The sequence below is a fragment of the Populus euphratica genome, unplaced genomic scaffold (genome assembly GCF_000495115.2).
Source record: "Populus euphratica unplaced genomic scaffold, PopEup_1.0 scaffold2792.1, whole genome shotgun sequence".
Classification (NCBI taxonomy): Eukaryota; Viridiplantae; Streptophyta; class Magnoliopsida; order Malpighiales; family Salicaceae; genus Populus; species Populus euphratica.
This window is the reverse complement of record NW_011502617.1, coordinates 2524-18334: the sequence shown is the minus strand read 5'-3', so window position 1 is coordinate 18334 and position 15811 is coordinate 2524. Positions and strand designations below refer to the sequence as shown.

Genomic DNA, 15811 nt, shown 5'->3' with positions numbered 1-15811 from the left:
CCTTTCATATTTAGATTTTTAAGGTTTGAGATTCATGGTTTTTTCAAGTTTGGTGCTTGTAATTAAATGGTTCAGGTCATGAGTTTTATGAGCTAACACAAGTTCTCATCTTTTTTTTATAGACTTATTATTTTTTTATCTCATTATTTGACGTTGATTTTTTTAAAAAAAAATAGACTTCATGGTTTTTTTTATTTATCTTTTCTATAAAATTATCCCAATCTCATGACAAAGTAGGTTTGCTCTTTCTTTTCCTTTTAGTTACTTTTTTTTCTTTGAAATCTTTTTGTGTTATTATTTTTTTGTTTTATCCTTCAATATCTGATTTGTTAAGAATTGATTTTTATGAATTTTTTTATATTTGGTGCTTTCAATCAAATGACTTTGGACTTGAGTTTTATAAGTTAACAAGTGTTGGCATTTATTTTATTATTTTTACTTGATGTTTTTTCTTATCTCATATTTTGACATTGGTTTTTTTCAAAAAAAATTAGATTTTTTAAATTTTTTTAGTTTTCTTTCTGTCAAGTTATCCTGATCTCATTACCTAACACGCAAGTTTGACAGGTTAACTCAAGTAGGTTAAGTTTTTTTTTAGCTTATAATTGTTTTTTTATTATTATTATCATTTTGTATGTCAGGTTTTGTTTTTTTCCTAAAGTTTCATATAGGTTTTTCTAATTAATTTTTTTTTCAAATTATCCAAGTTAACATGGATTAGTTTTTTTTTCTTTATATTGTTTTATATTTTTTTTTATTTAATATTTTTTTTTAAAAAAATACTCCCATGTTAGCTTAACATTATTTTTTTTTCTCGAATGCTTTTTTATCCGATCCGTGACAAAGCACGGTCACATAGCCTGTACCTGATAGTGCAATTACTAGAAAACCAAAGCACGATTCTCAACGTCCCAGCTACACCAGACCCCGACAATCCAACCCCAGTTCTCTCCGAGGACATCCCTGTTAACCAAGCGAAAAACACTTTGGGCTCGAATATTTCTACCTAAGCAAGCATAAGATGCTTCTTTGTCCGACAAGAAAGCACTCCCTGTTGTTGTTTATTTGCATGGAGGAGGTTTCATTACTTACATTGGTGCAGCGTCGATCGTTTATCATGGCTTTTGCTCAAACTTGGCAAGTCATGTCCAGGCTATCGTTATGCCTGTCGAGTACCGCCTCGCGGCCTCCGATGATGCAATAGAAGCAACTCACTTTATAAAAAATAGCGATGAAGTTTGGTTCAAGGAACATGCTGATTACTCAAGCTGTTATGTTATGGGTAAGAGTGCAGGAGGCAACATAGCTTACCATGCCGGCTTACGTTTAGCTCATTTTGATGATTTCGAGCCATTGAAAATCAAAGGGTTGATGTATTTCACTGCCCAGGTTTTAGTGGGGCTATTAGGACAAAGTTTGAATTTCTATCGATTGATGATGATCCCATTGTACCACTAGCTGTTAATGATTTGCTGCGGTACCATGCATTGCCCCTTGGTGCTGCTCGGGACCATGAATTTGGCAATCCAACGGTGGGTGGAGGATCAAAGTTGATGGATAGAATGACGTTGATAGAGTTGATGTAATGGTAATTTGATGGAATGGGGATCCAATGTTTGATTGTCGGATGGAATTGGCCAAGTTCATGGAAGCAAAAGGTGTAGAAGTAGATGTTCGTTTTAACCTAGATTTCTAACCGGATCAAACCGAGTCAACTCATTTAAAATAAAATAGATCCCAAATCTGCCAAGTCCAAAATCTACCTGCCAAACAGGTTTTATAACAGTGGCTTCATTTACTGTTTAGAAATAGTTGCATCTTTTTATAATTTCATGTGTTTGCCCTCTTTCAATTGAATGGCACAATATGATTAATTTAGATCAAAATCCCAAACTAATCCCATAACCCTTTATTTTTATTTATTTATTTTATCAAATCAATCTCAACCATCCATTCACCCATCCTATACAAGATACCCGTCGGTCAATCAGATACAAATTACAGTATAACAACCTTGATAAATCAATAACCTCAATTAAATGATATTTTTGTTAAAACTTTAATATCTTGATAAAATATTATGACAATTAATTAATAATTTTTTATGGTGCCGAAGATACTGTTTTATAGAGGTTTAACTATATAGAACAATTATCATGCTTACCAGGAAGGCATTTCAGCAACAATTTTCTATACAATGTGCATAGAAATTGCTTGACCTTCTCCATCCAAAAAAGCAGCTGCAGTCCCACTATAATTGCAAAAGAAGGAAACCCTGTAAATCCAGTTGTCTACACGAGGCCTCTAGAGGGTTGTTATCGATGTGAATAATATGCATTCTTACCTAGAAAAAGCCGTAGCTGAAGATAACTCGCATTTGTCCTTAATCTGGAGAAGGTAACTTTCATTGATGAATCTGAAAGGAGAACAAGAGCATATAAAAATATATCAGCTGAAACTCATCATTAGGGGCATGGAAATGAGAGAGTAAGATCCCTTGATGCTTGAATTATCAAATAATCCCTTTGTTTAGGACATGTATTTCAAGAACCTACCAGATTCAGGACTCAACTTTGGAGAGAGGCCACGTATTGCGTACTTCACATAGGCTAATAGCCTGACATTCTGTGGAGCTCCCAGCTTCCTGATGACTGACCTGAGGAGGCCACTGCAAAAGAACAGCCGGCCAGTAAGGGCTGCGCAGCTACTTTATTAAAAAGTAAATGATTAGGACATTGGACTTTTCTTACTCCGTGCGCAATATAGTGAGAAAGTCAGGTGGTAGAGATTCCATGAAAGAAAATAAGTCATCCACTTTCAAATAATTCAACTCCTGCTTCAAGCTACTTTTTTCTTCATCTGACATTCCCTTTCCAAGAATTGCTTTACTGTTGCATGAACCAAGCTCAGTTAGGTCTCTAATTTAATTGTTAGTATTCAATGATAAAATGCCACTAGATCTCCATTATATGATAAGAGATGCTAATTCACAGGAACAGATCAGTGTAACCACGTTTCACTTGCAGTCTTTGTTTGGGTATCCTAAAGTGGGGTTATGTGCTGTGGAATGCTAAAAGGCACATTCAGTAACACAAGAAAAGATAAAAATTAGAGATACCCAAGGAAGAAAACGAACAGAAAGAAAACGAGTATTTGTGGAGTAACACAGGGAGTGCAAGAAACAGGAGGTGATGAAAGAATTAAGAGTGAAAGTTAGAACCAAGTCAGGTGACAATCTTATATACCTAGGAATCATAAAAGCCCAGTTTCCAGGTTAAATACTGAGTTTCATATTTGGTGTTATACTGTAGCGCCTCAAGAAAAGTGTACCACATAATACAATTCCAGAATGGTCCCTCGTACCACTCTACATCATCAAGAAGACTTCAATTATCACCCCCATCATCTCATCACCACTACGGTCGACAATGATATTATTAACAAAAATCTTTATTTAATTGCAAACTCATTCAACAATTAACTCTACCATCACATGGTAAAAGATAAAAACAAGAAAAATCACCTGTTCATGGTTCTTCCAAGAAAAATGACAGGGAGGTATTTAGCATACTTCCCAACACCAAGTCCTTTGCCAAGCTGCTGTATTTTACGTGTGTCTTGAAGAATCATAGCTTTCCACAGCTGACAATAGTCTTGTCTAAATCCTTCATCCAATTGTTTGTAGATTCCATGATCTAAAATAACTGCAGGTGTATAGCGAAACAACTTCATACTACAAGCTGTTTTCACAAATGAGAATTTATTTATGATAATTCAAAAATCAACACATACCCAGAGTAAAGCCATTTGGACCTTCTGGAGAAACTAATATATTTCCAGGGTGTGGATCTCCATGCACAAATCCATGTAAGAATATCATCTCAGCAAAGATTTCCACCAAAGCTTTTGCAACCTAATATACAGACTAAGGGAAGATCGGTAAAAAATATTAATTTAGTCAGCATCATGCATTGTAAGTTTTAATGATGAATCATGACCAGCCACACAATAAATATGATGTCCTCGATTTGTGAACGTTTACAAGCAATCTCAATTGTAGGAAACTGAGTATTTGTTATAAATTTAGAGAAAAACAGCCTAAAGGGGACTCACTAAACCAACCTTTATAGGATTTATTCTCGTTTCCTTCATAAATTCCACATCATCAACCTGAAATGCTAGGAACATCATGTTAATAGCACGTAGCAGTTGAGCCAAAAGCCTCATAATAATATAGAGACCAATTAAAAGAAACAATTACGTTTCAAAATGATACCATGAACGGGGCTACTATGTAATAGGTTTTCTGAGAAGTATCAGAAAAAGTTGTCCATGATTTAACAACAGTTCATCATGGAAGAAATGTTCATCAGTTATGTTATAGTGTAATTGTTGTTTAAAATGATGGTTTAAAAATCTTGAATTTTAACACCATCAAAATTTTGGAAAAGTGAGCTAGGTAACCGATACTTCTCCTTTAATACGTCCCAGAACCTTTTAGTTTAGTGCCCAATTTAGTTCCCTGTAATTGGTAGAAAAATTGGTGCAAAAATTGGAGTCATAAACCACTATTTGTTAAAAGTAGCACCTTTTCTCAGCTGGGAAAAAAAATAAAAAACACTATTGGTTATCTTGGCAATTATGGTTCCGGAACCCATTTTGTTGCCCAAGGTTTTGTATTAATACATTAATGGCAGCCTCTTAAAAAATTCAAGGCCCGCATAGAACTGAAATAGACCTTCTAAGTTCATTGGAATCCTAATCACAAGACAGATGCAGCAAGTTCAAAATCCATACCTTGTGCCCCCAACAAAATTGCATTGTCAAAACCTGACGTGTGGTCACCTCCTGGAAATTTTAATATGGTCCTCAGAATTACATTCACCATTAAGCACAAAAAAATTGACAATGAGCTGTTGGTAAAGGAAAATCTCAGTCATCCTACCCAAAATACACGAGGAATCCTGACAAAATTGTTATTTTTAAAGTTTTTGCCAGTTTTCTCAGAATTTCTTGCCTCCTGAATGAAATCTGTGAAACATGGAAAAGTGAAAAATCATATCTTTCCAGTTAATCCTAAACAATGACAAATTAGACAATTTTTTGTGTATCCTCATCATCTCAAATAAAGTGAAATAAGTTTCACTGATGCTAAGATACTAAATATATCAACAGTGGTCTATGGTTAAAGCATGTACAGACACCTTTTCGCTGAACTTAGAACTCTTAAATTGGTGCATGAGATGTTTGCATTGTCTGTACAAGAAACTCAAACGGTATTACAGAGCCACTAGAACCATTATGCATGCGAAATCCACAACAACCAGCAAAATATTTTGGTGGGAACACCGGACTCAAGATGTTGTTTACACACTCGTATAATCATAGATAATGAAGGATAGCCCAAACCATTAAGAGATTGAGTTTTAACTTATGTTTTGGTTTGATTTATTTAAACTTTTAATTCAGGTTTATTAATTAGACTTTATTTGTTGAGCTTGATTTAATTATTATTGGATATTTTATTTAGTGAGCAAGAAGTTCAATTGCTTATTCTAGTTATGATTTTAATATTTATATCCTACTTTTCTAAATGTTATGAAGTTTTAATGAATTAAATAAAAATTTGCAAAGTTAAACTTTTCCGACCCCAATTCTTCTCTTGTTCGGCTTTTTTTTTTCTTAGCTTCTTATTTTCTTTTTTATTAGGCTTCAAATCATCTTTTTTTTTCCACAATTAATGAATTAAATAAAAATTTGCAAAGTTGGACTTTTCCAACCCCAATTCTTCTCTTGTTCGGCTTCTTCTTTTTTTTTTGTTAGCTTTTTTTTTATTAGGCTTCAAATCTTCTTCTTTTTTCCACATCCGATCTGGTATCAAAGCATGGTTTTTTAATTGATCTTATAATAATAAGATCTATGATCTTATTTAAATTCCTGATACTTAATCTGGTTCATAAACCCTAAATTTATAAGAGATCTCATCTAGTAAACATGGGATCTAGACAAAAAAAAAAAAACCTTCAATTTTCTGTTTACAGCCGGGAAAAAAAGACTATTGTTCATCCTCTCCACCAACAAAGGCAACCATCCACACCAGCAAATCCTCCAACAGACACCAATCGCAGAGCACACTATCCTCACCAGAGAGTAGATCAGGCTTCTCCCAACAGCCACCAAAATCCACAACATTTCACAGCAGCCAAATCAATTCGTCTTCAACAACCACCTCTCACAACAATAGATCAACTGAACCCAGAGACTTGCCATGACAGACAAGCATCTTCGTCTTTTCATCTGCATCAAGTCACAAGGATTATTTCTTTGACTTATTTCCAAGAGCAGATCTGTGTGAAGACTGCCACAAGCAACATCAACAAAGAAACAGGTTCTTAAGGCAGATTAATTAATCCTTGCCATGTAATCACAATGTCATCAGCCACATTAGCACATACTGCCACATCAGTCACCACGCTAGCACATCAACCACGTCAGGCACCTGTAATCACACTAGCATCTATTGTTGCGTCATCTGACACGTCACCCAGTACTACTACAGCCACGCCATGTCACCCAGTACTACCACGCTAGCACCATGTCGTCCAGCAATACTCCCAAGCAATCTAGTCAATAAATTTATCTACTTTTGATTTGTTGAATTTTACTTTGCTAGTTTTGCACTTGTCATTTAAAGTTGTTATTAATATTACTTGTGTTAAAAAAAATTCCACCTTGGAGTTTACCTATTAATTTTTGCCCATCAACTTCTTTCATCGTTGATATCTAGCATTTTGTCCTCTAATACTTACTTGTGACATTGTGTTTGATTAATCATTTACACTTAAAGATCTATCAATGCATACTTTAAATTTTATTAGTATATTTTGTTCTTGATTAATCTACACATTAAAAAAAAATAGCTTTATTTTTGTATTGTGATTTCAATTGCAAGAACTATTTGTGATCTCAATTTCACTTTAAGTTAGTTTTACATGCATTTGTATCATGATCATTTAGTGTTTAAATTTAAGTCTACACTTGCCATAGACTCAACCTAAACAATACTCTTAGAACCATTTGAGGGTAACAGCAAACCTAGATGACCAACATGTTTAAAAAAATTAAACCCTAAAAGAGTTATCAAATAAGGCACCCAGATACCAATAAATATCACAGGTATAACCATTTTAGGTAAGTTCACCCTGAGAGCCACCAGTCGACTATCATTTAGGTTAAATCAAACACGATGACATTTATGAGAAAGTCATGAGCCCTAACAAAATTAAAGCCCCCACTTTTGAAGATCGCAATGATCCTTGGATATTTGATATGTGAATTCATAACAGAGATCAATTCTTTGAGCAACATAACTTGTTTGATAATAAAAGAATTAGATTTGCTAAGATGATATTCATTGGTGAAGCTCAACTTTATTGGAGAGATAGCATTGTTTAGAGATGAGAGATAAATCTCCTATAATTAATTGAACTAAAATGAAAACAAAAAAAAACTACAAGAGAAATACCTACCTCAGTCTTATAGATTTGTTAAGATGATATTCATTGGTGAAGCTCAACTTTATTGGAGAGATAGCATTGTTTAGAGACGAGAGATAAATCTCCTATAATTGATTGAACTAAAATGAACAAAAAAAAAACTACAAGAGAAATACCTACCTCAGTCTTATAGATTTGTTAAGATGATATTCATTGGTGAAGCTCAACTTTATTGGAGAGATAGCATTGTTTAGAGACGAGAGATAAATCTCCTATAATTGATTGAACTAAAATGAACAAAAAAAAAACTACAAGAGAAATACCTACCTCAGTCTTATAGAAATAAACTCTTAGACTAATAAAACAATCTAAAACAAGGGCACGAGTCTATCAATGAGTATATAACATAGTTTAACAATTACATGATGAGATGTGTCATAAAAAAAAAAACCATGACTTTGCGTAGATTTTGTAAAGGTTTAAATGATAATTTTATAAAAAAGGTTAGGCCCATAGGTGCTTTCACTATTGACCAAGCCTATATTGTAGTGCAAGATTATGAGTAGATTATAAAGAGTCAATTGACAAAATATGAAAAACCTCTTAGAAACCCTTTTAGGTCTCAATTTAGAAATAATGATTCTTTATTAGGTGTTCCACCCTGTAGACCTAATCCTAATAGTACCTAGATTTATAAAGAAGATAAAGGCAAACGAATCATTAATGAAATGACTAGGTTGAGTTTAGAGGTTCAGCGTCCTTATATCAAGGTTTCGGTCATATGTTCTTCAACTACACCTTTAAACTCTTAGTATTAAGAGCATAAGGATATATGTGGGAGGAAAAAAAACACCATTGTGTGCAAGCATATGAACTCAATCTTGTAAACTTTAGTGATCTAGATGAAAAGGATGTGCAAGAAAAGGAAATTAACACTATAAGTCCAAATAAGTCTAGAAATGAGGTTAATAAAGAAAATAATAATCCTATTTTAGTGGTAAAGAAAAATGTTTTAAGAGACTCTTTAATGAAATTGCCTAAAAAGATAAATATGATCTTAAAAGAGTATTATGATATTAATCCTCTGAAACTACTTGATTCCCCACCTACCATGCTTAACATCCAACATGTCAAAGGTTTAGAACAACCTTGATATCCAACATGTCATAGGTTTAGAGCAACATGATGAGCTACATGATCCCTTACCCCTAACACATGATGAGGAAGATGAAGATAATCTTAATTTACTAGATTATGTCTATTAAAGCTTCAAATAGGATTTGTTCCACTTTATACCCCGAACATAGAAAGCTTGTAGATCTTCTTTTCATGTCTCTTAACTCTAAAATGTCTAATTCAACTGAGTCTTTTGTAAGTGTAGCTTGTAATTTCCATGTCGAGATCATAAAACATATTCAAGCAAGTAATAAGCAATACAAATTTCAAATTGATTTACATAAGTATCACGGTGCACTTCATGTTGGATATTATTCCTTGATACAATTTAAACCCAAATGGTGTCCTTTGAAAACCAGTCATAAATATGTGAGTGGTGCTAGACCATTCAAACTGTTACAAATGATTGAGTCAAATAATTATGTCATTAAACTGTCACTAAATTTTAATATTAGTTCTACTTTTGACATAAAAAATCTCGTTATATATAAAACACAACAGTTTATTCTTGATACTCTTTTTGATATCCTTACGGTATTATCTTTATCATTAACACAAAAGGAACATATTAATGATACTTTGGATGTACAAGTTGTTTTTACTAGGGATGGTGAACGTCAACGAATCCTAGTATAAGGGCTAGATAACTAGATACAGACTATACTTGGATGATCAGAAAGATATCACAATAGCTTAATCACGATCTTTAGGATCATTATTGGAGTCACCTTGAACTATACTTAATGGGGTCTAGTTTCTCCAATCTCGGGAGAATTGGTGAGGACACCGGACCCGAGACATTGTTTATACACTTGCATGATCATAGACGATGGAAATTGGGCTTTAGCTTATGTTTTGGTTTAATTTATTTGAACTTTATATTGAGGTTTATTAATTAGACTTTATTTGTTGGGCTTGATTTAATTATTGTTGGGTACTTTATTTAGTGGACTACAAGCCCAATTGCTTGTTCTAGTCAAGGTTTTAGTATTTATATACTACTTTTCTAAATGTTAGGGAGTTTTGATGAATCAAATTAAAATTTGAAAAGTTGCAGACTTTTCCAACCCCAACTCTTCTCCTCTGACTTTTTCTTTAGCCTTTTCTTCTTAGCTTCTTCTTTTCCTTCTTATTAGGCTTCAAATCTTTTTTTGTTCCGCATCACATTGGTTGGCCATATGATGGCAAGGGGGTCTCAAATATTCATTTTTTTCCAATAAAAAAAGGTAACTAACTGACATCCATTCTAAACAGTTGAATACTTTAGGTTGGAACATCATATAGCACATACTTTTACCCTTTGTTGCAGGCAATTTTTCATGTTGGAATATGGAGAATGCATGCAGTGAAGAAGTTACACAAGTTCTTCAAGTGTCTATCAAGGAGATTAAAAATGCATAAAATAAGCAAAGGAATACCACTGACCAAGTTCTGAAGAAATAACCTCTCTGAATTCTGATACCAGCCAGTTAAATCTATAATCAGGGAAAAGCTGTGGAAAAGAGAGGGGGGGAAAGAAAGGGAAAAAAGAAAGATAATCTAAGCTAGTGGATCAGTCATCAAAATAAAAAGAGTATAAGTTAATTAGGAAGTGAAAACTCCCACATGAAATATGCAAAAAAAAAATCAGGAGAATAAACTGTTGTCCTAAAAGAAAAGGAAGACATATTCATATTCATATTCAAGATTAAAGATTCAAGATCCAAGAGACACCAGATGTGTTGACTGTTACCTTATCCAAAAAAGAAAAGAAAAGGAAGACATATTCATATTCATATTCAAGATTAAAGATTCAAGATCCAAGAGACACCAGATGTGTTGACTGTTACCTTATCCAAAAAAGAAAAGAAAAGGAAGACATATTCATATTCATATTCAAGATTAAAGATTCAAGATCCAAGAGACACCAGATGTGTTGACTGTTACCTTATCCAAAAAAGAACATCCACAGTCCAACTTCACAAAAAGATGATACCACTATGATGCAACAGAGATATAATTTAAATTGTCAAGAGAATTTTATCACGCACCCATGCCACGGATTTTGAAAGAAAGGACATAGTGGTTATGTCTATCTTCATCTGGCTTTCTAACCCAGGGTACTGTACCTACACGCAGAAAAAGAGAAGCATGTTACAATTAAATACATAACTCACAAGAATCCGTAAAGTTTTGAAGAACAAGAAAATTTTCTAACATTTATAAAGAAGGTTTGGAAGGGTATGTTCCACATTCACCAGAGAACATCATATAGATTCTCCTAATGTAATCATCAACTTTATTGGAAGAATCAAATCACAATGATATCAAGTTTTTCCTCTGCAAATTGGATATGTAATGATGGATTAAGATCCACATATGAATCAAGATCCAACATATCCAATAAATAACTGTATGGCAAAGAGTTTGCTTTTGAAAAGGTCAAAAAATAGATAGGCAAGAGAGAGAAGAAGAATCCCAGCATTAATAGTCACAGACAACTTTAATATTGGAAAGTAAGCAAAGATTCAACAAACTAAAGACAATCAAAGTAAAATTGGAAACATGTTATCAAAGGATCAATGGTGTCAATGAATCACATCATCTCCAGTTAAAAGCATTCTTTAACTTCCAAAATGTAGGTCAAGAAAATTGCTTAGTTGCTAAAGCAAAAAATGAAACCAAGGGAGTAAAACAACTAAAACTGACACCAACCAACCTTGACTGCTACTTCTTGATGATCTTTCAAAATCGCATGATGCACTTGCGCAATCGACGCAGCAGCTACTGGTTGTTCATCAAACGACAAAAATCTGCCATTTACATTAAAATAAATAAATAAATAAATAATAATTCAAAAACAAATGTCCACCTTCAACATCTAAAAAAAAACTGAATCGAAACTTACATATTCTTTAAATCTCGACCCAAATTGCTTTGAAGCACTTGTTTTATATCCTTAAAACTACAAGGAACTGCCTACATTATAACTAAACAAAATATTAGCCTACGAAACAGACACAAATTCTTCATGCAACAAATAAACAAACGGATTTCGCAATAAAAACAATCAAAATTAACAAGAAATTCAAAATTTAAGACCTGGTCTTGCAATGAAGAAAGCATCAAAGAGTATTCCTGCGGTACTTGTTTTAATGAAGCAACAAACTGTCCAGCTTTCACATAAAATCCTTTGTTTTCTTCACATAATTTTAGTATCCTCTTCGCCGATCGTAAATGTACCTTAATTAATTAAATTCAATCAAAATCAAAACTTAAAATATTCACTAAATCACAAGTTAACACAAATTTAAAAAATACGAAAAAAAAATTACTTCATTTACCTCGGATATTTTCTGATAATAAGAATCAGAGTTCACTGGTAGGTTACGGAGAGAGAGTTTGTAATCAGCGATGGTTAACGCAATCTGTCACCAAAAATAGAAACGATTAAAACATGATTCATTAAGTAATTAGTTTAGAAAGATAGAGGAGAGTTTTCTACGGACGGTGGAGATTGCGCGAGAGGAGCGAGGGATGGCGTGGATTGGAGAGGTGATTTTGTTAGTGAATGAGTCGGTGGTAGTTGTGGTGGTGTAGAGAGTGAGAGCGGCGGTGCCAGTGGTTGCTGTTAGCAGTAAAATTCTAGTATTTTTCGTTGAAGGAAGCTTGAAGTTTTGTTTGAAGGTCATTTCGTTTTGTGAAGGATGGTGGCGCTGGTGGTGGTTTTGGCGGCGAGGTAAAGGAGGTATGGTGTCTTTTAAAAATATTGAAAAACGGTCCGAGTTCTTACAAATTTGTGAGGATTCCAGATCACCAGTATGGGCTTTCAGTAGGCTATACGGCCCATATTTGCTGGTCCAAAGATAATGGGCTTGTACAGTTATCCTTATTAAAAATTTCTTTCGATCAAGGTCCGGAGAGGAAGATGACAGGATTAAAAAAAAGAGAGAGAGAGAAAAAAAGGTGGGGTGTTTAAGTTTTGTCTATTTGGAAATAATTTAGATAAAAAAATCAATATTTATCTTAAAAAAGGTTTATGCTTAATAAAATAAGACAAATAAATATAATTGTCATCGTCTGTCTAAAAATTGGCCTAAAGAAGAGCATATAACTTAATCAATTACTTTTATTAAAATAATATCATTTTATTTTATAAAGAAAATTTAATATGGACATGGACAAATTTAGATTAGATTTAACCAGATAAATTGGTTTATTAATAACCTTGTCGGATTAAATAGATTTCACTGAAATAATAATATTTTTTTTCAATTTAATTTGAAATTTAAATAGATTCGGGTTACCAAATTCTCAGAACAATCCGTTGAATTAGAATAAATTTAACAAATATACTAACAAATTCATTGAAAAAAAAAAGAGCAGCATAATTTGTAAACTATTGCAATTTTCTTTTTTTAGTGGAAAATGATTGTGAATTGCACTCTCCTTTTCCTCATGAAAGCAGATTCTTATGGCTGTATACTGGTAAGATATGACTACAAATTAGGGGAATTATTAAGCTATTTTAATTAAATAAAAAAAATTCACTCAATCACCTAGCCAATGACTGTATGCATGAAATGTATAGTATTTGTAATTGCGGTTGGCAAAATATTTTCTATTTATTTGATCTAATATAGTTTTTTTCTTAATTTTTAAAGGTTTTATTTGTTTTTATCTTTAGAATTTATTTATGCGCATTTAAAAAACAATTGGGCTTAAAAAAATTAAATTAATTTTTTATTTTACCATAATTTTAATGTTTTAATGTAAAAAAATTTCTTAAAAAATTATTTAAATATATTTTTTTAAAAGAAAAAACATACTCTACGGTACCAAACGCGCATTTACCTATTTGTCTTCTCTGATAACTCTAATCCACAGCAAGCGGGCATGCCCTCTCTCTCTCTCTGAAATATCATCAAGAACAGTAGCTAAGAACATCCAAAACTTCAAAGACCACTCCTTTATATTTCAAAGTTATCATCTATCACCATCGGCCCACCTGGCCATCATGATTGTTCATCGGTACACAATTATAGGATGACGAAACCTGGGCTGTTCCATTTGGCACAGGCACCATCTTCATTTTGGAGAGAGAAAACACGTTTGGATGTCGTTTTTCTAAGCACTAGCAATTCCTTTCACATCCCAGCATGTACGTCTCCAGATTAACCAGTCCTTTTTCTGGCTTTCTGCGGCTTGGACGTGTCCCCCATTTTTATATGCGGTGGAGCTTTCCTTCATTTGGATGCACAAAACGTGCTCAAGCCGAATGCATAATTGCTTTCAATTATGCCACAGCAGTAATTTAAAGATAATAATAATTAAGAAACCGCGTGGTTGAGATGGCAATTTCATGTCGATGAAGACTTACCTGAAGCAACTCACTTCATCAGATTCCGGCGAAACTTGGAAGTAAAAAATCAGGTTTCAAATTTGATATAGATACTAGTTTATTTGACTGGAACCAACTTAAAATAAATAAATAATTTTTAAAAAATAAAAAATATTATTTTAATATATTTTAAAATAAAAAATACACTGCTCTTGTTAGCTTCGGTGCACGCACGAGGGAACAATTTGCACGCAAGGACAGCGCAAAAATCAATGAACAATCAGTCGTGCCGAAGAGTTTTTTCCGCGTCGACACCCTCCACAAAAAAATAAAAATGCTTGCTTTCAAAAGGCTAACAAGCACTCTGGATTCTCTAATATGGAAGGACAATGGTAACAAACGACAAAGGGCATACGGTGATACAGTAATTGTTTTTTAAATAATTTTTTATGTTAAAATATATATTAATAATATTTTTTTATTTTTTAAATATTATTTTTAACTATTAAAACTATTCAAAATATACAAACTATATTAAATTTTATAAAAATAAAAAATAAAAAATTTTAAATTTTTTAAAAACACGTGCACCCCGCTCTGAAAAAGACTTGATAGCCTTAATTATGTGGGGCTTTTCTTCTCCGTTATGCCATCAAATCTTGATACATGCAAAGAAGAGAGCCCTTAATTGCATAAAGTAAATGAATTTAAAAACAAAGAAAAAGAGCCAATTGTATTAGACAAATTAAGGCCCAGGTGGCCTGGGGAGCTAGCTTGGAATGAAGCACCCAATGCATGATCAACTCTTTCTTTTTTAGCAAAAGAAAAGGACTGCATGCAAAATTATTTAGTTCACCATTGTTTTTGGTTTTTTTTTTTACCAATTCTAATTATGTTATAGTATAAATTAAATAATTATATTAACTCTTTTATCCTATTAACTTAAAAACTAATAATTAAAAAACTATGTGTAAAATCTTTCTTGAAAGACCAAGTACTTGACATGGCTCACCAAGCCTAACAATACCTCACCTTTTTTCTTTTTAATTTTGATTTTTTATCAATATCTTTTTATATGAATATTTTTTAAATATTTTAAAACTGATTTTTTAATTAATATTCATTCTCTATGATGTTTTTAGCTTATTTATCATTTTTAAATAGCAATTATTTTTAATTATATTTTTCTAAATATGTTTTTATTTTTATTTAATGTTCATAATTTTTTTTATTTACACAGTGATTAATGATTTATTTAATTAGATATGCATATATGTTTTTAAATTTATATTTTTAATGCATAAAAAATATTAAAAAAATTATATATGTTCAATCTCTTTTTATCATGTATTAGTGTTTTCATTTTATTATTTTCATTTTGATTCTCATTCTAATGTTTTTTATTTTTTTTATTTTTGTATAAAAGTTTTATTGTTTTTTATTTTATCCTCTAATCCAAGTTGATAATGTATTTTTTTTTTCTTTTCTTTTTGTTCCTATAATTCTCTTGACTTGTTTTTTTAAAAATATATAATTTCTATTTTGCTATTGTTACTTTTTTTTCTCATATAATTCAAATAAAATCAACTTATTTAATTGATCATAAATATAATCTGAATTATTAATTTTTTTTTATAAAAAAATCGTTTATAACATTTAAATATTTTACTGAAAAAACATATGGCTAACAACTCCAGTAATATTTATTTGGACTGACCAATGACCATTCTATCCTTTCCTTTCTCTATATAATTAACCTGCCCATTCGACTCACCTTCCTCGCGCAATTTCACTCTTGACTCTCTCCCGTCTCAGCAAC

At 32.3% G+C, this 15811-nt stretch overlaps 1 protein-coding gene across 1 annotated transcript; it reads right to left on the bottom strand.

Moving 5' to 3' along the window:
* Positions 1-1900: 1900 nt before the first annotated feature.
* LOC105119335 (uncharacterized aarF domain-containing protein kinase 1-like) lies at positions 1901-12440 on the bottom strand. The gene is made up of 16 exons (XM_011017464.1): positions 12161-12440; positions 11996-12079; positions 11754-11894; positions 11560-11630; positions 11371-11464; positions 10703-10780; positions 10098-10164; positions 4946-5031; positions 4798-4848; positions 4123-4170; positions 3793-3913; positions 3524-3704; positions 2751-2888; positions 2556-2668; positions 2345-2416; positions 1901-2251 (listed from the first exon to the last, which is right to left on the bottom strand). The coding sequence occupies exons 1-16, from the start codon at positions 12341-12343 to the stop codon at positions 2139-2141; spliced, it is 1641 nt and encodes a 546-aa protein (XP_011015766.1). The 5' UTR covers positions 12344-12440; the 3' UTR covers positions 1901-2138.
* Positions 12441-15811: the final 3371 nt, after the last annotated feature.